This window comes from Emiliania huxleyi (assembly GCF_000372725.1).
Source record: "Emiliania huxleyi CCMP1516 chromosome Unknown EMIHUscaffold_177, whole genome shotgun sequence".
NCBI classification, from domain to species: Eukaryota; Haptophyta; order Isochrysidales; family Noelaerhabdaceae; genus Emiliania; species Emiliania huxleyi.
The window spans coordinates 34,008-56,786 of NW_005200814.1; the positions used below are offsets into that span (position 1 = coordinate 34,008).

Sequence of the window (22,779 nt, forward strand, 5' to 3'; positions counted from 1 at the left end):
AGGAGTGCTGCTCGCACGATCTCTGGCGCTGCCCATGTCCTCGCGCTCCAGCCTTCTCTTCCTGATCCTCTGCCTATTATCATCCGTGCAGTCAGCTCTGGTCTCGGGTGTGACTGCTGTGGCCGCCCGACTTCGCGGCTCACCTGCAGCCGTGAGGCCACGCGCCTCCGCTGCCACATGCCGGGCTCCAGCGAGCCGGCGGCACGCGCCAGGCTGCTCTTGCCCTTCGTGCCTCGGTCACGGCGCCGACTGCGCATGCGGCGCGTGCTCCAGGCATTCTAAATCAGACTGCAACTGCCCGGCCTGCCTCTTGATGATGATGAAGATGGTTTGAGTCGTGCGTTTTCGCTTTCGCCACAAGTGCGACACCCCATCGACTGCAACGGCTCCGGTCGCTGCCCCACGGCTGTCGACGCCGATGAGTACGGGGCGCGAGTGCGGCGGCGGCCGTAGAGAGCCGTGTCGTACGCTGCTGACTTGCGCGGACCCTTCTCCCTCTTCCCGTCCTGCGGCGTCATGTATTAAATTTTACCTTGCATTCGCGTTCCAAAGAGCGTCTCAGCTCACGGACGACAGGGACGTCACTGGAGTGTCTCACACGAGCAAGAGCAGAGTTGTAGCGTAGAATAGCGCACACACGGACATGCGCACGCGCGAGCGACGTCCCCGTCGCGGTGTCGACTCACGCGACTGTCGAGTCTGCTGTCGTGTGTCGACGCTCGACGGGGACGAGAGCAGGAGAGACTGGAGAGTGGACAGAGGTGCCGCCGCGCGCGGTGTGCAAGCGCTGCACGCTGGGCCCGCTTAGCGGCGGTCCCAGAACATCTGGTAGTCGCCACAGCCGGCCATCGCCTTGAGCTGGTTCCGGTTGATGAGAGGCCGCCCCTCGGTGGTCTCCATCTCGATCTTGCTGCTCTGGAAGGGGTTGAGGCCGGCGCAGCAGGCGCACGCGGGCGAGTCAGTCTCTGGCATGGCGCAGAGCACATACTTTGTGTTCGTGTTTGCGAAGAAGGTGTGGCCGAAGAGGATGCCCTTGCTGCTGCGGTCCCAGCACTTGCCCTGCGAGTAGTTTGCGCGGGGCCTCTTGTCGGCAAGGTCCCAGGCAAAGGAGCGGAAGGATCGCTTCCGCTTGAGCGCCATCGAGTAGACAAAGTGCCTACGGCGGGCGGCGAGGCTCGCTCACACCGCGTGGCGAGGCGCCGCCGGGCTGGCGGGTGGGCGTGCGTCGCGACGAGCATGTGCTCCGCAGGGCCAGGCGCCGCCATCGTCAAGCCGTACTCGGTCGGCGGGACGAGGCACTCGGTCCTGCGGGGAAGGGTGCGGGGAGGGTGGGGGGAGGGGTCAGAGCACGCCCCTGCACTCGGTCGACGCCAGGCGCGCGGGCCTGGCAGCGCGGCCGGGCGTCGCCTTCTCGAGCAGGACGCGCGGCGAGCGCACGTGCGTGAGGCAGCCGCGCCCGAAGAGCCAGTCGGGGGCGAGGGCGATCCGCTCGGCCCGCGCGACGGAGGGGCCGATGCTTGTGGGGTCTGGTGGCGGTGCGACGTACTGGACGAGGTGCGCCGCCTTGGCTCGCTCCTTGTACTGCTTCTTGCACACGGGTCGCAGCATGCCGGCGAGAGTGCACTTGTGCGTGCCCGCCGCGTAAAAGGTGGGGTGCTTGTCGCCGGCGACGACGAGCCACTTGTCGCGCGGCTTGCTCCGGTCGGGGAGCGGGACGGAGAGGGCGGAGACGGTGTCGCGCATCAGCTGCTGGTCGATGAGGGCCTGCAGGAAGGGCTCCGGCACAGGTACAAGGCGGGGCTCTTGGGGAGAGCGCGTCTCGCTGCCGGCCGAGCGAGTGCGTTCGGGTCCGGCTTGCCTCCGAGGTGGGGAGGCTTGCGGGGCGGCCCGTCGAGTAGGGCGACGAAGCGGGCCCAGGTGCCGTTGATCACGTGGTACGCGCCTCCGCCCGGGCCGGACCTCACGTAGACGAGGCCTGGGCCGGGCAGCGGATGGGGAGGGGGTGGGCAGGAGCAGGGGATGGGGCGGGGGGGTGGGGCAGGGGCGGATGGGAGGAGGTCGAGGAGGGGCGAGTCGACGGGGCCGAGAGGCGAGGGACGGACCGCAGTTGAGCAGCGCCGTCCCGCGGTGCACGCCGCAGTCGTCGCGCTCGTCCTTGCGCCTCGTGCAAGAAGGCCTCTCCCCGAGCGGGCCGCCAAAGTCCTGCTGCACCACCATCGCCGCGTCCTTGAAGTAGGGCCCGTTGAGGACCGCGTAGGGCGACTCGGCAAAGTAGACGTCCGTGTCGGCGCGGATCACGTCGTACCCGCGCTCGAGCGCCGCCGAGACGTACCGCCACTGCTGCTGCCAGATGAGGAACATGTCGCCCGGCACGAGGCCCCACCGGGCGAGCCCCGGGTGGTTGTGCCACAGCGTCGACCAGGCGCACGAGAACTCGCACCGCTCCTCCTGCAACGACTTGCAGAGCGCCGGCGTGGTGAGGATCCCGTGGTAGCCGAGGTTGAGCGCGCGCAGGTTGGCGAGCAGGTTGAAGAGAAACTCGCTCGAGATGGTGCGCAGCGCCGGGTCCTTGCTCTGCCTCCGGTGGTCGCGCGTGTCTCCCACGGACAGGAAGATGAGGTGCTTGTAGTAGGGCGTGACCCTGCTGCGAGCGCTCAGGAACTCCTCGAGCACGCCCGGCGCCTCCAGGTCGCCGCCCGCAAATTGCCTCTCGGAGTCCACGACGTGCTTTGTGCACTTGCCCGCGGATAGAGCCGCGACGGCGGCGAGAGACAGCATCCGCTATATGCTCCTGCGGCAATGTCTCAGGAAGCGTTTGGGCGGACCACGACAGCGAAGGAGGGTGCGTCGGGCGGCCGCTTGTGTCCCGCTCCAAACTCGCGGCGGATAAAAACACTGTCGCAACACCGCCAGCGACAAGCGTGTAGAGAGAGAGAGAGAGAGAGAGAGAGAGAGAGCGTGTAGATCATCCCTCCCTTGGGTTGTCTGTTTTCTTTCTTTCTTTTACAAGCGTGTAGAGAAAAAGAGAAAAAGAACCGGTTAACATGACTCGAGACGGCAAAAAGAAGTAAAACTTTTTTGGGCACTGGCATTTCTTGTTGGTCTTTAAAAATCTCTTAACACAGGACACAGGTACACTATTCTTCGAGTCCAGTGAGCAGTGTCGTGCGAAAAAGAATTTTACGAATCGTCGGACGTCGCACAACCCACACTTGGGTTGTCTGTTTTCTTTCTTTCTTTCTTTACCCACACTGGGCATCTCTGGCGCGCACTGGAGTGTGTGTTGTGCGAAAAGAAAACGCGCGCCCCCCGGCTTATTCCTTATAGCCAACCCTCCCTTGCAATAAATAAAAAGCAGACACACTTCATCCCGGGCCACGCCACACCTTGACCACAAAGTCGGCGCTGCACGTGGCGAGCAGCGGCTCGTGGGGGTGGAAGCTGGTCGCGTAGACCCGGTCCGCGTGCCCGTCGAGCACCTGCACCAGCTCGTGGCTCACGCCGCCGCCCGACGTGCTGCCGTCTCCGTTGAGGCGTCGCTGCGCGTACCCGCCGCCCGCGCCGCTGCTCAGCGAGTAGAGGTAGGCGCGGCCGTCGGCGCTCCCCGTCGCGACCAGCGCCGTCTCGTGGGCGAGCGGGCGGGCGGGCGAGTCGAGGGGGTCGTCGGCGTCGCTCTGCATCCTGCAAAGGGGCGGGGGCGGGGAGTCCCGCGGGGTGGGCGGAGGTGGCAGTGGGCGGCGTGTGTATGCGCGCGCGCGAGTGCGAGTGAGTGCGCGAGCGTATGTGTTGAGTGTGCGAGAGAGAGCGCCTTTTCGGAGCGTGTGTGACGCGGGAGAGGGGGCGTGGGGAGGGGGGGGGGTGGGGAGGGGGGGGGCGAGGCGGCCTCGCGCCTCGCGCACGCCTCCCCGACGGAGAAGGAGCACCGGATCGGCCACGCGCGGTTCCGGTGGCCCCGCAGCTCGCAGAGACGCCTCCAGCGCCGCCGCCCCTCGCCACCCGCCCCTCCCCCGTCCCGCCTCGCCGCCGCCGCCGCGCCGCCCGCCGCGCCGCCCGCCGCGCCGCCCGCCTCGCCCTCCGCCGCGCCGCCCGCCGCCGGCACGGCGAGGATCCGGACGGTGTCGTCGTAGCTGTTGGCGGCGAGCAGCCGCTGCCGCGCGCCGTCGTGACCCCGCCACGCCTCGGGCGAAACCTCGAGGTGCGAGATCGGGCGCGCCGGCCCACCCGAGTCGTCGACGCGCTGCTGCCTGCTGCAGCGGCCGGTGCGCACATCCCACGCCTTGAGCGGCCCGTCACACGGTCAGCAGGATGCAGTACTCTGCGAGACTGCGGGCAGGTCTGCGGGCAGGGTGTGCCGCGCCTTGAGCAGCCCGTTCCGGTCGCCAGTCAGCACCTCCTCGTCGGAGGCGGAGGCGACCGCCTGCAGCAGGCTCTCGTTCTGCACGGAGAGGCACGGCTGCTCGCCGCGCCGCCGCCGGTCGTACTGCAGCAGCGCGCCTGCAGGAAGGTTCCGAGAAGGCTCCGAGGCGGCTGCATGCCGCCGGTCGCACACTGCCGGTAGCACACCGCTCGAGGTGGCCGCCCAGCAGAGGTCGCCGCGACAGGCGACGGAGAGGACCAAGGCGCCGCCCACGTCGAAGCAGGAGACGCACTGCGAGCGGCCCACGTCCCAGAGCCGCGCCGTGTGGTCGAACGAGCCCGAGAGCACCGCCGCCGAGTCGGCAGAGAAGCAGAGGTCCGTCACAGAGTGGCTGTGCCCGCGCAGTGTGGCGACCGGCTCGCCGCCGCGGCTCCACAGGCGCGTCGTGTGGTCGAACGATCCCGACGCGAGGAGCCGGCCGGTCGGCGAGAACCGGACGGCGTACACGGCGCCGCTGTGCCCGTTGAGGTCGAACAGCGGCTCAAACCCGCGGCCGTTGCCGCCGTCGCCGCCGTTGCCGCGCTTGTGGTGGCCGGAGCGCGACGAGGGCGACCCGTCGCCACGCGAGCTTGCGGCCATCGCCGTCGCCGCGGCGATGGCATGCGACTCGTCCACAGCCCGCTCGCCGGCGCTGCGCTCAGCCGCCGGCGCGTCTGCGTTCGCGCTGGGCCGGGCGAGGGCAGCGCTCAGCCGCATCGAGAGCTCGTAGAGCGAGCGCTTGAGCTCGGCGTTCTCCTGCTCGGCCTTCTCGAGCCGCTGCCGTATCGAGTCCTCCGGCGGCATCGAGCTCGGCTACGAGTAGGAGTTTGTGTTCGCAACACCTGCCGCAACACGGTCAGAAAGAGAAACACAGCGTTCGACAGAAAGAGAAAAGATAGCGTCGCATAACAAGGGACACTCGGCCAATAGGACAGCCGAGAACCCGAACAGAAAAGAATTCTTCCCCGCACACCTCTCCTGCGGTTTCTACTCAGAGCGGTGGTTGAGGCCGATTGCCTCAACTGTCAACCACGTGGTTGACAGAGGCCTCAACCCTCAACCAAGTGGTTGACAGACCCCTTCAACCCCTCAACCACGCGGAATGGCTGTTCACACCCCCGCGCAAAGGTCTGAACACACATTCTCTGTGAACCATTCATGTCGTCTTCTTTAACGCCTGGATGCTGCATCACACCTCCCATTCACGCACGTAGCTGAAGCAAGTATCGTAAAAACGGCGCGTCGAAGGCCCCCGCACGGGGGGATCCCGGCCGACGTCATGGTCGTCCGCGGACGCGGCCCTCCGTCTCCGGAGACATTACCGAATTCAAAACTGCTTACCAAAGCCAGATACGAGCTCAGCTCAGTGAGATCTAGCAGCACATACCCTCAGTATCCAGAATAGCAAAGTCTGAAAAAGTCGGTCCGACCGCGCAGAGCGGTCTGGCTGTCTGCAGAGCTTCCGTCCGAGCCCTGAGAAATGTCGGAGGCATGTCGGCCCATGTTCGCGATTTTGATGGCGTTGCCCTTATTGCACGTGAAACAGACCGCGCCGGCCACGCACCCTTGTTCCCGGAGGCCAACTCGAATAGGTTTGAGCAATGGCCGCCTTCCATGCTCGACACGTCCGCCCGCCAACCCATCAAGTTGTACGATGAAAAATGCAGCAGGAACTTAGTTGCCTCGAAGGCCGCCCTGCTCGAAGGCCGCCCTGCTCTCGGCATTGTGTTGTTGACTGATAGCACTGTCTGATCCAACCAGAAAGAGCCGTCGAAGAGCCGTCGAGAGCTACATGAGACCCAAGTCGTCATGATGTACCAGAAAACGAAACTAGCGCCAAAATTGAGATCTCAGGATTGACATTAATTTCTCGCGCCTGCTTTCGCTGCTTGAGGCTCGCCAAACAGATTACAGATACTGCGTCTATGGCCGTGTGCAACGTCAAGTCGTTATATAACCGCGACAAGACCATCGCGCCAACCGCGACTCTGTTGCTTTTATGCGGCAGCATTCACCGTGACTCTTGCCGTGAATGGTTAGTGACCGCAATACTACGCCGTGAGCTGAGCTTCACCAGCCGTTTCTCTTCCTTCCCTTGCCTTCTCTTGCCGTCCGTTCTCTGTGCGCATTCCACGCGCGAGCCTGTGAATAGGCCCCGGAGGCCTCAACCCCCAACTAAAGGGTTGACGGGGGGTCTCAACCGTCAACCAGCTGGTTGAGGGGGGGCCTCAACCCTCAACCCGTCAACCACCCCTCTGAGCAGAGCGGTTTGCTGTGCCGCCGCAGCTGACTCTGTGTCAAGCACGAACCCACATCTGCCTATGCGCTTCGGGTGCAAGACACGGTTCATGCTGCTGCGCCAAGTCCGAGGTCACGCCCACGTGCCTGCGGCCATGCCTGCTGCCATCGCCGCCGCCGCTGCCGCCATCCGTGGGCCGCAGCAGGCCGCCTACGAGGAAGCAGGCTTCACTAGACGGAGCGTGCGGATGCCGTCTGGCGAAGAGGTGTCCTATCTCTCCCGCCGCAGCACCACTGACCCTCCCGAACGGTGTGTCGTCTTTCTGCACGGCATGACCTCCGATGCACTCGGCTCGGCGGCCGCCGTCGTCCCAATCGCGAGCCGGCAGCCGCCCGGTGTGCGAATCCTCGTTCCCGACGCCGCTGGCCACGGAAAGAGGCACGCATGGGCGGTCCGCTCCAGCTGGGAGGGCCTCTCGCTCGACGACCACATGTCTGACGTCGAGGCGTTCTGCGCGGCCGTTGGAGCGTCTGACGGCACCGTGCCGGTGGACCTCGTGGGGTACTCGATGGGCGGCGCGACAGCATTCGCGCTCGCAGCGCGGCACGTCAACGGCTCGGCGCCGGCTGCTAGCAGGTTGCCCGTGCGTCGCGTCGCGCTCCTCGCGCCGGCGCTGCTGGTGACGCAGGAGCTGTACGCCATGACGCTCTCCGTCCAGCGCCACGGCGGCGTCGAGCGCTGCGTGTACAACTACCGCACCGAGGCGGAGGCGGAAGAGATGCTTCGCCTCGTGGGGTACGCGGAGCCGCTCTGCGAGAAGCTCGCGCCGGTGCTGGCGTGGGGCCGCCGCGACCAGCCGCCTGACTTTTGGTGGAAGATGTGGCGCGGCCTCGGCGGCGTGCAGGCGTTCGGCGAGGGCGAGGTAGACGCGGCCGTCGACGCCAAGCGGGCGGCGCTAGCCTCCTCCGGGAGCGTCCTCGCCGAGGCGGCGACGCCGGTGCTCGTCGTCCAGGGCAGCGCGGAGCTTGTGGTCGACGCGTCTGTGCCCAGGGAGGTGCGGAGGGCCGTCGGCAGCGCGTGTGACGTGGCGACGCTCGAGGGGTTCGGCCACCGCGGTCACCCGACGGACGCGTCAAAAGACTTTCTGACGGCGGCGGGTCAGGTCGTCGGGCCCTGGCTGGGACGGTGAACGTCTAACTCTGAACATTTAACTTTCAGTTTCACACTCGTGACGCGAAAATTTCTGTCTCTTCCGACTCCGCTCCGCCTCGAGCACTTCCACTTGGAGCACTCGGAGCACTTGGAGTGCAGTTACAGTTAGTAACCGCACGCCCAGGACCGGGGAGCCAGAAAGAAACACTGAGCGCGTAAAATTCTTCTCACGCAAGAGTTGCGAACGACCCGGACCCGCCCGCCGCACCGCTAAGGTCCCGCTCTCTTTGGCTTCAGTACCGAGCGGTCGCAGCTGCGACGCGACCGAGGAGCGTCCAGATGCGAGTGGCTCCACCTGGGCGTTACGCACCTATGCCTGCCAGCGAGCCCAAGCTCGAGCTCGGTGAGCCTGACGCAGATGGCGATGCCACACAGGCCAGCGAGCCCAGCGGACAGTCTGCGGTGTCAATATGGTGGCTGAAGCCAGGCCCGGCCGCGGGTATGTGCTTTGCTCTGGCATCGATCCTGCTGCTGGCGTCGCTAGCGCTCGCAGCGACTGCAGCCGCCAGCCAGCCACACCCTGCCTCGACAATGTCGCACGCCCAGGGCCCGTCGCCACCAGTCGGCCCCCTGCAGCCACCGCCACCGCCGCCGCCGTGGCCGCCAGCCCCGCCGCCTCCCCAGCCGCCACCGCCATGCGCATGGGCAGTCGGTCTATTAAATCTGCGCGAGCTCGAGCCGCCGCAATGGTGCTCCTCCCTCAGGGGAGACGAGGCGGGCTGCAGCCGCGCCTTTGTCTCCTCCGACGGAAGTTACCTGCGCTGCCACTACGTGGCCGGTGGAGCCTGCGCCGCGAGGGACGCGGAGGCCTGCCCGTCGCCGCCTTCGCCGCCGCCCCCACCGCCCTCGCCTCCGCTACCTCCTCCCCCCCCGCCTCCCATGCCGTCGCCGCCGCCGTGGAGGCTGCCGCTCGGGAGCCCGCGGACGGTGGACGCGATCAACGCGCGCTTCCTCGCCGGCGGGCCGGCCAACAACCTGGCCAGTGCGGGCGTGCTCGTGCGGACCTTTGATGACATCACCGACCCGACAAAGCCGTGGCTGCCCTGCCCGCCCAAATTTCACGGCTGCTTCAAGTATGCCGGCCTGTTCTCCGTGTCCATCTTGTGGCCGCGCCACACCGGCATCTACGACACGGGGAGGGGAGGGCTGGTGCTGCGCGGCGAGCGCCTCCGGACCCTGTGCTTCTACGCGGGCGACGGCACAACGATGAGCAAGGTGAGCAAGGAGGGGGGGCCCTGCCCCGAGTTTTGCCACCAGCCCGGCGCCAAGCCGTGGCGCTGCGCTTTCGCACCGGGCCGCCTGCGCGAGGGTATGGCCGCGGCGGGCGGCGACACGCACAACGAGCTCGTCGTCAGCTCGTCGGAGTGGGTGCACGAGCTCCCCGCGACCGTGGCGGCCTTCTTCGCCACGCCGCACCAAAAGACGGGGCAGGAGGAGGTGCGGCGGCTGCACCGGGCGTACCTGCGGGAGTACCAGCTGACGCCGCGCGAGGTGCCGCTGCTGCTGCTCGACGCGAAGAGATCGCCGCCGTTCAGTGAGCTGCACTAGTCCAGCCTCCTAAAGAAAGAAAAACATCCAACGGAGGGATGGGAGGACGGCACGCCGCCACCACACGCAGGGTTTGCCCCCCGAAACTGGCCCGAGGGACCTTAAGGAGAGGAGTGTGGTGCTAGCCGTCGCCCACCCTTGGGTGTCTGCCTTTCGTTCGCCCCCCTCCTGGCAAAAACAGTTCCCTTGCTCCAAGCGCTTGCGCTTCGGCGGTAGTGATCTAATCACCCGAATACCACGTTCGGATCGCTCCTCATCGCAAACCCCGTCAGCAGTTCACCTACGGGTATGTTCGTAAGAGCTAAGGCACGTACAGCACTCTGTGTGACACATTTCTTGTTGGCTTCTAAAAATCTCTCTCTCCGTACAGCCTCAATCAAAATCTACGCAATTCTCTTCCTCTGATTCCGATTTCGGTCGGACTACCCATCCATGATGGTCTTGGCCATTGCCCTCCTGAGCGCCTGGCCGGTCCCCACCCCCCGCACGTCGACCCGGCGACTCTTCGCGCTGCCTCCTGCAGCTCGGCATTCGTCCGTGCTCCTCGAGGCCTCTGAGGCTTCGTGCGCGACGGCGGCGTCGGCGATGACGAAAGTAGCACGGCCCAAACCACTCCCGCTCGACCTGGCCGCGATCTCCTTCCTTGGCGCCTTCCTCGTCAATCGGCTCCTCGCCGCATCCCCGCGGCTCGTCGGCGGCGGCGCCTGCGCTCTCAAAGTGACCTTCCAGATCGGCGGCGCTGTTCTGCTCCCGGTGGCGCGGCTGCGGCTGGCAGAGCAGCGGCATTCGGGAATGGCGCTTCAAATCACCGACACAGCGGGCGAGCCGCCAGTTCCAGCCGCTCGCACGCGGCGCGCCTCTGCCGCGCACACGCTGCAGGGTGCCTCGCTCTGCCTCGAGCGGAAGCTGGTTGAGATGGAGCTGGAGCAGGCGGAGCGGCGGAAGATCGCCGACGAGCGGCTCGACGCCGCGGAGGCCGCGCGAGCCGCACTGCACTCGGCCCAGAGGTGGGCAAAGGCTGCGGAGGCTGCGGAGGCTGCGGGTGGCGCGGACGGCGGCAGCGGAGAGGCTGTCGCGGCCCTGCACGCCGCGGCGGCGCAGCTGGTCCGGCTCGAGGCGGCCATCGCTGACGACGAGCTCACAGCGGCGGAGATGCTGGCGCGTGTGGACACATTGCGGGCGCAGAGCATCGAGGCACGCGTTTCGGCGCGCGCGGCGCGGCCAGGCTTGTTTGCGCGCTCCGGCCGGGAGCAGCTCCCGCTCACCCTCGCCGCAGTGGCGAGCCTCGACGCGGTGAGCGCCGAGGGAATGGAGCGGTCCGCGCGCGCGCGCCGAGGCGAGGCCCTGCTGGAGGGCGGGTCCGTGGCGGCGCCAGCGGCGGCGTCAGGGGGCGGGAAGGAGGAGGGCGAGCGCTGAGTGGCTCAAGTCGAGGCCCCGAGTCGGGCGGTCGCGAGAGCGCCGGCGGCGGGCCTTGCCGGCGGCGGCAACAGTTTAGCCAAGGAGGGTGCCCGTGTGCAAGGCATCTTGACCCTGGCGGCCTTCCCTGTGCGGTGAAGGCCCGTGTGTGGCGAGGGGCTCCAGTAGCGCAGCGCTCTCGCGCGCTTCTTGGCGCCGATCGTTGGCTGTTCACCCTAGAGAGGCGAGCGGAGCCCCAATGCATGCGCCGTCGGGCTGTACCATATGTCCCTCTACCACCTATAGGACTCTTCACACACCCCGATGTGGCCAGTGACCATGTAGCTGTCTCTATGTGTCCGAGCACGGGTGTGGTCCCGCTCTCACGTGTGGCTCGCGTGGGTAGCTCTGTCACATTTTCCCGCGCGCAGGTACCCCACCCGGACGCGTTGGCTGTCCTGTTCGTTTCTAGAGCGAGCCCTGAAAACGTGCCACCTCGCGGGCGGCGGGGGCCGTCCCCACAACGGTCAACGCTGAGCCCTGCGCCTGGTCTGACAGCCTGACAGCAACCCCTGGAGCTGTGGACAGCGCCTGTGAAGCTGTGTGACAGTGCCCGACAGCCAGACAGCGCTGACAGCATTTTCTCCGACAGCCTGTGACAGCACGTATCTGACAGCCTGACAGCAGAGTCTGACAGGCGAGGTGCTCCGTCGCTGTCAGGCCCTAACGTGACAGCCTGACAGCTGCCCGACAGCCCGACAGCACACAGTGGCCTGACACAGCAGCGCTCTGACAGCCCGACAGCAGCACAGACCCCGTAGAGCCTCTTTCTTGTGCCCCATGAGGGTATAACAAAACTATTACATGCAAAGACATGCACATGTCCATGTCCATGCTCGAGTGTCCATGTCCATGTCCATGTCCACAACAATGTGCATGCCGACATGCACATGGACATGCACATGACATGTACATGTACATGCACATGTGAGTGTGGTCCATGTCCATGTAGTCATGGGATGGTCATGGGTCTCTCTGACTCTCAACCCTCCCGTCTCACCTCTGCGGACCCCTAGCACCGGCGGCTGTGCTACTACAAAGGAATCTACCAGGCAGCTAGCCTTCTGGGTCCCTACAGTATGTGCCTACGGGCTACGGCGTCTGGGTGGGGGTGGCCGCCGCCGCCTGTGCCGCCGCCGCGGGCTGCGCCTGCGCCGCCATCTGCGCTCCCCAGCGGGAGACTTACTGTGTGGATCTACTCTCACTCTCTGGCTGCGGTCTCCTCTTGATAGTGAAGTGTCATAAGTGTGGCTGGTGAGTGTCAGAGCCTGACAGCACCCCAAAACAGCACCACCTGACAGCACCTGACAGTACCGGCCCTACGTCTGACAGCAGCAGCAGCCTGACAGCTCTGACAGCTCCGACAGCGTCTGACAGCACCACCTGACAGCTCCGACAGCACCTGACAGCACCAGAGCACCTCGCCTGTCAGACAAGCACCTGACAGCACCCGACAGCACTGGACAGCACCTGACAGCTGGTCTCTGACAGAGGCACCTGACAGTCGTGCCTGACAGTGCCCGACAGCCCGACAGATCACCTGACAGCACCTGACAGCCCGACAGCCAGGGCTCAGGGTCAACGCCACACTCGGGGTCTTGCCTCTCTCTAAACTCTATATCCTGTTGTTGTCCTCTGTGTCATCGGCATGGTGTGGGCTAAATGAGAAAAGGGACCAACGAGGCTCGAGGGGTGTCCCCTTCCCCTTACGAAAGAAAGAGAGTGCCCCGTTTGTGCCGCGTCCCGTGCCCCCGAGTTCATTTTAATAAAAAGAAAGAAAGAAAACAGACAACGCAAGGGAGGGATGGGAGGACGGCACGCCGCCTCCTAACACTTCCCCTTTCGGCCACGCGGTTTTTTTCTCTCGATTGCTCGGTGGATCTCTCTTGTCCTCCCCGACATGACATGTCAGAGTGTCCCTTGTAATGCGAGAGAATCATCCGCCTCACCTAGGCTACGACCGCGGCTGACCCGAGATCCCCCCGAGATCCCCCCGAGATCGACCCAACAGGACCCCAAAGCCCCCTCTGGGGGCCCCCCCCACCCACCCACCCCGAGCGTCCGCCAAGAGCGCGAGTCGCCAATGGGGAGCGGGGGGGGGTGCGACAAACGATCAGGGGAGGCTGGGGAGGGGGGGGTCCACTCTGAAGACTGCCGACCGCGGGGGGGGGTTCTCCCACAGGGTTTTTTACCCTCCGCGTGAGGATCGGCGCGGCGAGGGGGTAGGTTCGAATTCGCCGCGCAACATTTCACCCCCACAGGACCCCCCCCTCCCCCCCTCATTGGTCCCACCACCTAGAACCCCAACCTTGGCTTCGCACCATCTCCTTGCGCAGTGTCCCCCACTATGTGTCGCCGTTATCGGGGCACGCTATCCTGTGCAGTCAGGGCAAGTGGGGGCGAGGCGCAGTCCCTCTGGTCTATACTGGTGTGGTTCTTCTCGGAGGGGGGCTTGAAGGTAAGAATATTTTATTTTTGCGTTCTTTTATTTTTAAGCAAGAGAAAGCGTTGTGTTCTTTGTAAAATTCTTGTTGTACCCAGCTCGCTCTTTTCTTTTGCAGTCTGCTGTGAGAGGGGCTCGGATTGCTAGAATTCTTTTGTTGTGTAAACGCTCTCTGCGCTCGCTGCGTCTTGAGCGCCCTTTCGTATGAGGCTCAGCACCCTCTCGTGTCTTCTCAGCACCGCCGATTCCCTCTCGCCGCGTCCACGCGTGGTTGTCTCGGGTGGCACTCACGGAAACGAGTACACCGGCGTATGGGTCCTCCAACGCCTGCAGTTGCGCTCGGCGGAGCTCGCAGAGCAGCACCCTTCTATCGCCATCGAAACACTCTTCGCAAACCCACCGGCTCACGCTGCCAATCGCCGCTTTATCGACGACGATCTCAATCGCCAGTTTAGCGCGGCGACCCTTGCCGACACGACGGCATCCAGCTTTGAGGCCGGGCGCGCCAAGGCAATCGCAGCAGACATGGGGCCAAAGGGCGCCGCCGCCGACGCGGCTGTGTGCATCGACATGCACACCACCACCGCCAACATGGGCTGCACCGTTATTGTGAGCTCGTACAGCACCCTCGCGCTTCGAGCCGCTGCGTTTGTGCACACGCACTGGGACGACGCCGACGAGGCATCGCCGCCGCTGCCGCTGCGCGTGATGGTTGAGGAGTGCAGCCAGTGCGAGGCGGCGCACCTCGCCAGCGTCGCGCGGCACGGCATCGAGATCGAGGTCGGGCCGACGCCGCAGAGCTTGCTGCGTGCGGACGTGGTCGCGTCCACAGAGCGCTGCCTCCGGCTGCTGCTGCGGTACCTCGAGCTGCACTACAGCGGCGCGGAGCCTGCCACGCCCGCCACGCTGCCCGTCTACGTCTCGCTGGGCAAGGTGCCCTTTGTGGACGGCGCCGACGCCGACGGCGCGCTCCCCGGGGCGGTGGTCGCCGCTTCGCTGCAGGACCGCGACTTCGCTCCGCTGCGGGCCGGCGAGGCGCTCTTCGAGGCGCTGGACGGCTCTCTCGTGCCTTACGACGGCTCGCTCGGCGAGGTCGTCCACCCCGTCTTCATCAACGAGGCGGCCTACTACTACAGGGAAAGCGGAAGGGGCGTCGGCATGTCGCGGCCCGTCGAGTGGCCGGTACTGTGACGGGCGCGTTCGGGTCCGTGACCGTGTGTGAGTTCGTTATAGAGTTACTGCTTAATGGTGCTTACGGTAAAGCCGCCGTAGACGGTAGAGTACTCCGAAAAACCGAATAACGAATAATGCGATAAATCCGTCGCGGTCTTGCGGGGTGAGTTTGCAGTTTCTTCACGTAAAAACAATCTCATAACCTCTCCGTCGCTACTCTCCGTAAAAAAACTTCACACGGCGACACGAATCTCTTTGGTTCAGCAAATAATCGAGTGCACACCCCGCGCACGGGTCACGGCCGAGGCCTTCGAATGGCCGCGTCCAGGCTGGCCCTAAACTTGGCCGCCTCTCGCCGGAAGGGGTTGCGGTCGCTCTGCGTCTCGATCGCCCCGGCGCGGTCGAGCGGCCACAAACGTACGACGGGCCGCGCCTCGATCCGCCTCACCTCGAGCGGACCCCACACCCGGCTGTCCGTCGACCTCGCCTCGCAGTCGCCGAGGACAAAGACGGTGCCAGGTGGCACCACCGTCGGCGACACCACCAGCTCCGGCGCGACCGCCTTCTGCTCGACGTTGCCGAAGACGCGCGCCTTCGCGCGCTGGGCCGAGAGCGCCGCCGCCCCGCCCGCCGTCTCTCCCTCCGGCGGCTCCACCTCCCTGGCGAGTGCTCTCCCCTCGGAGGCGCTGATCCGCCCCTCCCGCACGAGCCGCGCCACCTGGTCCGCCACCTGGTCCGCCTCGCGCGAAGGCTCCTCCCCCGAAGGGCGGCCCTCCGACGGGCAGGCGAGGGGCGGCGTGGGCCGCAGAGCGCCGTTCACGCGCACCCCTGAGGCGGAGACCTCGACCGTGTCGCCGGGCAGCGCGGCGACGCGCTTGATGAAGCGGTCGCGGCTGCCGATCCGGCCCCCTCCGCCGCGCACCAGCTCCTCGAGCTCGCGCGGCGGCGAGAAGAAGACGAGGTCCTCGCGCTCGAGCGGCAGCCGCAGCCGCGACGAGAGCTTCTCCGCCAGCACCACGTCGCCCACCTTGAGCGTCTCGTCCATCGAGCGGGACGGGATAGCGAACGCAGAAACAAACTGCGAGCCGATGAAGCCGAGCCACAGCGGAGACAGGCCCAGCACGACCGAGGCGAGCAGCGGAGCCATCTGAGCCACCAGCAGGCGGTGCACGTCTGGCTTGGAGGAGTCCTCGAGCGGCGGCCATGGCGGCTGCTCCGTGACGGTGAGGTTCGAAGCGGCGGCTGAGCCACGCCGGACGGGCGGGACAAAAATCTCGGCAGAGAGGGCGAGTGGTCGGAGCCGCGGCGTCGCGGTCTGGTTCCCGCCGCGTCTCAGCGTCATGGACACTGGATGTCGGAGCCGACCGCCGAATGTGGCTGCCGTTCGAGGCAAGCCGTCAGCTGCAAGCCGAGTCGCAAAGAGGAGGAAGGCTAGTCTGGGCAGGCACATACGGGACGACACTTATCGTGCGGGACGACACGCTATCGTGCCCGGTGTTGTTATCGTGCCCGGTGGTCCGGTGTGCGCCCGCGGTGTGTTGCTTGGTGTCGCTCTGGCCGTGTAAAAAGAAGAAAGTTGCGGGGCTTCACCTTTCTATTTACCTACCTACCTACCTGGGTGTGTGAGGGTAATGACCGCACTCCAAGGCCTCTATCTCACACACCACTAGGCACGGGACGGGACAAACTCTCGACGGGCCTCGAGGGACGGGCGCGGCGCGCACTGCCACTGGCACTATTTCAAACAAGGTGACGTAGTAAACCATGCGCTCACCCCGAGGGTGCGACAATAACCATACCGTACGCAGTCGTATTGCATTAGCAGAGAGGGAGGGAGGGAGAGACAGAGCGACCACTGCACTCTGACTGCACTGCAGCGCACACATCTCGACACAACATCGTCCACCAAGAAAACAAGAGGCCACACGGAGCCTACACCTTTGACGCCGGGCGCCGTGGCGCCACTCGCAGCGGCGGCGGCCTCTACTTGCCCAGGCCGAGCACGAGGTTGAAGCGGTCCACCTCTGAGGCAGAGCCGATGCAGAGGGGCGTGCGCTGGTCAATGCCCGTGATCTTGGTATCGAGGATCGAGGCGCCCGAGACGCCGTCCGAGGTCTTGCCGCCCGCCTTCTCGACGAGCAGGCCAAAGGGCGCCGCCTCGAAGGCCAGACGCAGCTTCGCCGGCGACGACTCGGAGGTTGGGTTGGCGAAGACGCCCTGCCGCTTGGTGAACTGCTGGCAGATGTCGGGCACGAGGCCGCCCGTGTAGCGCAGCGTGTACTTGTTGGTCATCCAATACTCGATGAGCTTGGCGTACTCGGGCACCTCCTGCGCGGCGCGCATGTTTGCCGGCGCAAAGATCTTGGACTCGGTCGCAATCTCGATCGCGTCACGCGAGCACAGCCAGCCGTCGACGCCGTTTGCGCCGTAGGTGAACTCGTAGACGCCGTCGTCGAGGGTGACAAAGACGGTGGTGCGCGGCCCGTACAGCGCCACGAGGGACGCCTTCTGGTCGCGGCCTGTCGCGCCGAGGATGCCCGTCTCGGCGCCCCAGATGCCGAGGATCGTGCCGACGGCCCAATTATTGTCGACGATCGAGCTCCCGTCGAGCGGGTCCCAGCAGACGCAGAACTTACCATCAGCGTGCATCTCGCGCACTTCGGGCTCCTCCTCCGAGGCTCCCTCCTTTATCAGCGGCTCCGTCTTGCAGATGTCCCACATCAGGTCGTCGGCGAGGACGTCCACTCCGAGCTGCACGTCGCCAAAGACGGACTCCTGCTTCTCGGCGACCGTGACCAGCTCCTTACGCAGCGCCTCGGTGATTGTGCCGCAGCCGTCGAACATCGTACCGAGCACCGACCGCAGCTCCGGGTCGGCGCACTTGGCCTCGAGGACCTCGCCGAGCGTCTCGTAGCTGGCCTTTGCGACCGCGTCGGTGTAGAAGGAGGTGTGGGAGGCGCCAAACGCGGCGTCCTTGGCCACCGCGGCGTCCATGCGCGGAGCCCTCGCCCGCGAGGGCAAGGTGTAGGCCGAGCCGGAGATGAGCGAGACGGCCAGCATGCCGGGCTTCGCGAGACTTCTGACACCTCTCGGGAACCAAGCATTGCCACACATGCGGTGTTTACTCTTTCTCTGCCTCGCCACTTTGTGAGATAGCTGCAGTGCAGCCACATCCTCCAGTCGATGCCCGTGATCGAGCTTCTTTGGCGTTCGGACCCCTCTTCTTCACCTCTGTGGAACCAGCACGTCCGTGAACAGAGTTCCTATTCTTGAGGTACCCAAGTACGAGATTGTAAGGGCCGGTACAGCCATTCGACTCACCACTCCTCGTCCCGAACGCACGCTCGAAACGAACGCAGGGTTCGTTCGTTCGGACCGCGCGAGAGACCTTGCCATTCGTTCGTCGGCACGAACGTCCGGACAACACGAATCGGCCCGGTGGCGCGAAAATGTGGCGGCTCGCCTCGCACGAACGTGGGCGCGAACGTGTGAGCGCCCCTGCACTGGGGGCAACTGTCAGAATTCATCACTGGCATGGTGCGCGCCCCAAGCGCGCTGCTCTGCCCGTGTAGCACTGATCTCGGCGTGCCAGGCCCTTTTTACATTGTCCCGCACGCGCTTCTGCGCTCCCGCCGCAGGCGCACGCCAGCGGCGCGAAAAAAGGCGCTCCATGGGGCACCCTGGAAAGATTCGTCGAAGAGGCGTACGAGACATTCGAGGCCGAAACTGGCGGCATTCCCGCAAGCGGGCCGTTTCGGGTCCGCAACCACATCAAGATCACAGAGATGCTTCGCTCGGGCGCTGATGCGCCTCTGGCGCCGAGTGCGTGCCCACCGACATCCGCCCCTCCCCCACCGCTCGCTCACGCCCGCCCGCCCCCACCTCGCAGCCAAAGAGAACCTGCGGTGCTACGCCGAATTTCACGGCGTGGGCGTCAAGGGTTCCAAGGTTGAGGAGATCCTCCCGTACGCGTGGGTCACGCTGTCCCACGCCAAGACATACGCGGACGTGTTTGTTGCGCTCGGAGTCAAGCCCAAGGACGTCGAGGCGGTCTGCGAGGCGAGCGCCGACATGATTTTCCACGTGGAGTGGGCGCAAGGCTACATGACCGGCATCGACCCGCTCTCGCGGCCCTTCCACATCGTTGTCCACGAGCCTGTGGACGCGGCGCTTCAGCGCCACCTCGATGAGTTCGGCGAGACCTCGGACCTCGGCCGGGCGGTCTGGCGGCTCAAGTTCCGCGCCTACGGCTACATGTGGTCGCTGGCGGGGGAGCTCCGCGACTACATCGAGCGGGTGATCTCCTTCAAAACGATCCATGACCCCGCTGAGGTAGCTCGAGCCAGTGCCGTCGTCGTCCCACCGGAGATCTCCAATCCGCCCGCTACCCCGCCAGTCCCGCCATTCCCAGAGCACCTCCACACCTGGGCGACAGCGGAGATGCTGAACGGCTACCCCCACCTGCACCGCATCCTGTACGGGTACGAGCCGACGGCCATCAAGCTCGGCCTCGTCATCAAGGAGCAAAAGATCCTCACGGGCGTGGTGCCCGGCGGCTCGCTCAGGAGCGAGCCTCGCGCAGGCGGCGGCGATCTCGCTCTACAACGCCGCGGCGGTGACGGGCGACCACCTCGGTGGTCCCATGCCGATCTCCCCTGCGCTCCTGTCGGGGGGCGTTGCCGCAACCTTCCTCACGACCATCAACGCCATTCCCCCCGAGCGGGTGCCGGAGATGCGCTTCTTCACCGCCGTGGCCTCGGTGCGACGCCCCTCCTCCCGCCACTGCACCGCTCTCCACACACTGCCGTGCCGAGCCCGCCCGCATGGCCCTTTCAGGCCCGGTACAACCTCGATACCTTCCTCAAGTGGCTCGATCCGCTCATCTCGGCCATCGCCAAGACCGAGAGCGCCCCGCCACAAGCGCTCGCTCGCGCGCGCGCCGCTCGCTGCGCCATCGGCTCGTACATCGAGCACCTCAAGACGGCCGAGGCGCTGATGGTCATGAAGGTGGAGTTCATGCGGGCGAAGGCGCCCTAGTGCGCATGGGCGGCGCCAGCCAGAAACCGTTTGCGACGTGGTGGCTAGCAGCGGGGTCGCGTTGGGGCACCCGGCAGAGAGGGTGAGAGCCTGCTGCTTGCGCCAAGAGTGTTGGACTCGTTTAGAATCATGCGCGCACGTAGGGTCGCAGTTAGGGTCCACCGAGCCGATGTGGACGCGCGCAGCCGTACTTTATGAGGTAATGCATTACTCGTACGAACATCCCTTCCTCGAAACTATGGGAGCGTCGGCCGAGGCGTCAGCCCCCCTGCCCCCAGAGCGGGCCAGAGCCCAGTGATTTTATAGGTCCAGGTACGTGACGCGGCCGCCGAGTTCTCTGTCGCCGGAGCTGCGAGTTCACACGGGGGCCTCTAGGGCAAATTCACTGGGACAGTGCTTTCGCAGACACTACCTCATTTCGTGCTCCCCGCAATGGGGTGTGGGATAGGTTCCCATGGCCGAGCCGGGGCGGGGCGCACCGGGTACTGGTGGGACGCCGGCTGAGCCCGTGCCCGCTCCTGCACCCGCTGCCGACGGACAGTTGCAGCTGCCAAACTCGCAGGTCCTGGCGCAATGCGAGGGCCACGACGATGCGACCGACTTGCAGGTGCTGCGTCGGAACATCCCCGAGGTAGACGGCAGCAACGGCGAGACCAACTGGGACGGTCTCGACCTCGTGAGTGCAACCAGGGTTGCGTTGGCTCTGACTGTTGCGTCGCGTGCACCGGCCAAAGTTGCACACCTCAAGAAGCTACTGAAAAGGCTCGCAATTGTGGTCAACGAGTATGCACTGCTTAAACGGCCCGAGGCTATTGCGTATCTGCGGACGAACCCGCTCGACCTGCGTTGCACCGCTGACACCAACGGGCAAAAAGTGTTGATTGCCCCTCCACGTCCGCCGGTGCGAGTGAGGTGCGGCTCGAGGAGGGTCGCCAGGTCTCGGAAGGCAGCGCGAGAAAGCCTGAACTTTCGGCGGAATCGGTCGTCAGAGAGATAAGCGACACTCTGCCAGAAGCCGATCTCACGGACGAGTTCGTTGATCGGTCCGAGCAGAGGAGCCGCCCGCTTCCGGCGTCACTTCTTCCGAATCCGCTTTGCGCCTTCGAGGCATGCCTCTGCGATGGCCAGCACCACAACCCGCTGATGACGTGTCGAGAAGAGCAGCCGCCCCTCGGCGGTTGGAGCAGCCGCTTGCACGTTCCCGCACGCCCGCAGCATGTCGGCGAGAATCTCATCAGCGCCCTTGATCGTCGCGGGTCGCGTCGCAATCGCGAGGGCTGGAAGCCACGACGGCAACATTGTGCGCTGTCCGCCGGGCCGCAATTGAACTCGCGCCTTGGTTCGTTCGTTCGTTCGTTCGTTCGGTTTCCGGGCCGTGGAGGCCCCCTCGTTCGGGAAGCGCGCAGAGGGTCGTCCGAACGAACTTTCGTTCGGATGGGTCGGTTCGTTCGTTCGAGCTCTCGCTCGTTCGGACCGTTGAATAGGCGAAACCACACAAAACCGAATGGCTATACCGGCCCTAACTGTGGTGGGGAGAGACGGCGACGATGTGTTCCATCCGCCCCCAAGTTCAGCTTCATTCACAGCATGTCACGCCCGCACCGGCGCGTGGCGCCAGGAGATCGCGTTGACCCCTGACCCCCACGACGGTGAGCTCGAGCTTGTTGCGCGCGCCGACCTTGTAGTGTCGCGCTGTAGACCAACTCGAACTCTATGACCGACCAGCGCAAGATATTCATCGGTGGCCTCCCGCACGAGGCCGACCAGGAGACCATCCGCGAGGACTTTGGGCGGTACGGCGAGATCGAAGACGTCTACCTACCGCGGGACCGCGAGACGGGCAAGCCAAAGGGATTCGGATTCGTGACGTACAGAGACCACCGCGACGCGAGCGAAGCCGCCACTGCGATGGGCGGGTGAGGACCACACGGCACCTCTGGAGCTCCAAAACTGGCACCGCCCAGACTCCGTCCGCTCCCGGTTCCCAGGCGCGACTACCGCGGCCGAAGCATCACGTGCAACATTGCTCGCCCGCGGGAAGAAAACAAGTCAGCACCCGAAGGCCGCGGCGGGTACGACCGGCCGGAGGGGGACCGCGGCCGCGGCCGCAACTACGAGTACGAGGACCGCGGCCGCACCAACTATGACCGCGGCGACTATGACGACCGGCGGGGGCGTCCGCGGTACGACGAGCCTGCCGAGCGGTACGGTGCCTCGCACGAGCGCGGAGGCGGGGGAGGAGGCGGCGGCGACCGCTACGGCGGCGGCTACGGCGACCGCGGCGGCGGCGGCGGCGGCTACGAGCGCGGAGGCGGCTACGAGCCGCGAGGAGGCTACGAGCCGCGGGGCGGCGACGCCTACTCGCGCGGAGGCGGCGGCGGAGACCGCTACGGAGGAGGGTACGGCGGTGGCGCCTACGAGGACCGGTACGGCGGCGGCTACGGCGACCGCGGCGGCGGCTACGGCGACCGCGGCGGCGGGGGCGGCTACGAGCGCGGAGGCGGCTACGAGCCGCCGCCTGCGCGAGGCGGAGGCGGAGGCGGAGGCGGAGGCGGAGGCGGAAGCGGAGGCGGCTGCGCTCCTCAGAGAGCCGTTGAGAGCTCGGTCGAGTCTGATCGCCGCCGGTCACGCTCTAGGCGACCGGTACGGTGGAGGCAACGGCGGCGGAGCCTACGAGGACCGGTACGCCGGTGCGTATGGCGAGCGCAGCGATCGTGGCTACGGGGGCGGCGGCGGCGGTGGCAGCGGCGGCAGCTACGGTGGCGGCGGCCGCCGCTGAAGTGCCTGCAGGAAAGGGGAGAACAGAGAGCATGGGCCCATGGTTTTGCAGCTAGCGCCAAACGCGTGGCGGGCGCGTACGTCGATCGAGGAGGGGGGGGGGGGGGGGGAAAAAAAGGGGTGGGGGGGGGGAAAAAAAAACGGGTTTTGGGGGTCCCACGGATTCGGGGTCCCGGGGGCCCTGTGCCCCCCCTATTTAAAAAACGCCCCCCGGCTGTGTGATCCGGAATTTTTCCCGAACCTCCCCTGGGTTTTCCCCCCCCCGGACCCCAGGGCAAGACCCCTTTTTTAGGTGGTCCCGGGGATTTTCAAAAATTTTCTTAAGGGCCCCCTTGGGCTTTTGGGGCCGGGTTTTTTTAAACCTTTTTAAAAAACAAGGGGGTTTGGGGGTTTTTATTTCCCCCCCCGCCCCCCTTGCAAGTTTCCAGGTTTAGTTGAGGAAAACCCCCTTAGGGAGATCCAAACGGGAAAAGGGGGCCCCGGGGTGGGGGGGCGGGG

The 22,779-nt window shown here is 65.7% G+C and overlaps 8 protein-coding genes across 8 annotated transcripts; 4 read left to right on the forward strand and 4 right to left on the reverse strand.

Annotated features, from left to right (window-relative positions):
- Nucleotides 1-804: 804 nt before the first annotated feature.
- EMIHUDRAFT_112845 (hypothetical protein) lies at nucleotides 805-2,778 on the reverse strand (the record flags this gene model as incomplete). The annotated part of the gene is made up of 5 exons (XM_005783729.1): nucleotides 805-1,156; nucleotides 1,186-1,305; nucleotides 1,361-1,764; nucleotides 1,932-1,975; nucleotides 2,103-2,778. 5 exons carry the CDS (start codon nucleotides 2,776-2,778, stop codon nucleotides 805-807), a joined length of 1,596 nt encoding a protein of 531 aa, XP_005783786.1.
- A 450-nt stretch (nucleotides 2,779-3,228) lies between these two features.
- On the reverse strand, nucleotides 3,229-5,227 carry EMIHUDRAFT_442238 (hypothetical protein). The gene is made up of 4 exons (XM_005783730.1): nucleotides 4,564-5,227; nucleotides 4,358-4,494; nucleotides 3,891-4,276; nucleotides 3,229-3,681 (listed from the first exon to the last, which is right to left on the reverse strand). Exons 1-4 carry the CDS (start codon nucleotides 5,198-5,200, stop codon nucleotides 3,366-3,368), a joined length of 1,476 nt encoding a protein of 491 aa, XP_005783787.1. The 5' UTR covers nucleotides 5,201-5,227; the 3' UTR covers nucleotides 3,229-3,365.
- A 1,562-nt stretch (nucleotides 5,228-6,789) lies between these two features.
- On the forward strand, nucleotides 6,790-7,824 carry EMIHUDRAFT_231940 (hypothetical protein; the record flags this gene model as incomplete). Its single annotated transcript, XM_005783731.1, has 1 exon — nucleotides 6,790-7,824. One exon carries the CDS (start codon nucleotides 6,790-6,792, stop codon nucleotides 7,822-7,824), a length of 1,035 nt encoding a protein of 344 aa, XP_005783788.1.
- A 1,978-nt stretch (nucleotides 7,825-9,802) lies between these two features.
- Nucleotides 9,803-11,273, forward strand: EMIHUDRAFT_442241 (hypothetical protein). The gene has a single exon (XM_005783732.1). It carries the CDS (start codon nucleotides 9,828-9,830, stop codon nucleotides 10,809-10,811), a length of 984 nt encoding a protein of 327 aa, XP_005783789.1. The 5' UTR covers nucleotides 9,803-9,827; the 3' UTR covers nucleotides 10,812-11,273.
- Nucleotides 11,274-13,557: 2,284 nt separating this feature from the next.
- On the forward strand, nucleotides 13,558-14,424 carry EMIHUDRAFT_44328 (hypothetical protein; the record flags this gene model as incomplete). Its single annotated transcript, XM_005783733.1, has 1 exon — nucleotides 13,558-14,424. A coding segment is annotated over one exon (867 nt), but the record flags the coding sequence as incomplete, so codon positions are not given.
- A 337-nt stretch (nucleotides 14,425-14,761) lies between these two features.
- EMIHUDRAFT_72392 (hypothetical protein) lies at nucleotides 14,762-15,613 on the reverse strand (the record flags this gene model as incomplete). The annotated part of the gene is made up of 2 exons (XM_005783734.1): nucleotides 14,762-15,067; nucleotides 15,287-15,613. 2 exons carry the CDS (start codon nucleotides 15,611-15,613, stop codon nucleotides 14,762-14,764), a joined length of 633 nt encoding a protein of 210 aa, XP_005783791.1.
- A 583-nt stretch (nucleotides 15,614-16,196) lies between these two features.
- Nucleotides 16,197-17,552, reverse strand: EMIHUDRAFT_442242 (SBPase). Its single transcript, XM_005783735.1, is given in 2 exon segments — nucleotides 16,197-16,326; nucleotides 16,338-17,552. 1 exon segment carries the CDS (start codon nucleotides 17,524-17,526, stop codon nucleotides 16,450-16,452), a length of 1,077 nt encoding a protein of 358 aa, XP_005783792.1. The 5' UTR covers nucleotides 17,527-17,552; the 3' UTR covers nucleotides 16,197-16,326; nucleotides 16,338-16,449.
- A 3,664-nt stretch (nucleotides 17,553-21,216) lies between these two features.
- On the forward strand, nucleotides 21,217-21,576 carry EMIHUDRAFT_72362 (hypothetical protein; the record flags this gene model as incomplete). Its single annotated transcript, XM_005783736.1, has 2 exons — nucleotides 21,217-21,419; nucleotides 21,492-21,576. Coding segments are annotated over 2 exons (288 nt in total), but the record flags the coding sequence as incomplete, so codon positions are not given.
- Between the last annotated feature and the right edge of the window lie 1,203 nt (nucleotides 21,577-22,779).

Coding starts and splice junctions, on each gene's coding strand:
- EMIHUDRAFT_442238 (XM_005783730.1), bottom strand. CDS start 5,200: ATGCCGCCGGAGGACTCGATACGGCAGCGGCTCGAGAAGGCCGAGCAG. Junction 4,495..4,563: donor CTGGGCGGCCACCTCGAGCG/GTGTGCTACCGG, acceptor ACCTTCCTGCAG/GCGCGCTGCTGCAGTACGAC. Junction 3,682..3,890: donor GTCGGGGAGGCGTGCGCGAG/GCGCGAGGCCGC, acceptor GCCCCTTTGCAG/GATGCAGAGCGACGCCGACG.
- EMIHUDRAFT_442241 (XM_005783732.1), top strand. CDS start 9,828: ATGATGGTCTTGGCCATTGCCCTCCTGAGCGCCTGGCCGGTCCCCACC.
- EMIHUDRAFT_442242 (XM_005783735.1), bottom strand. CDS start 17,526: ATGCTGGCCGTCTCGCTCATCTCCGGCTCGGCCTACACCTTGCCCTCG.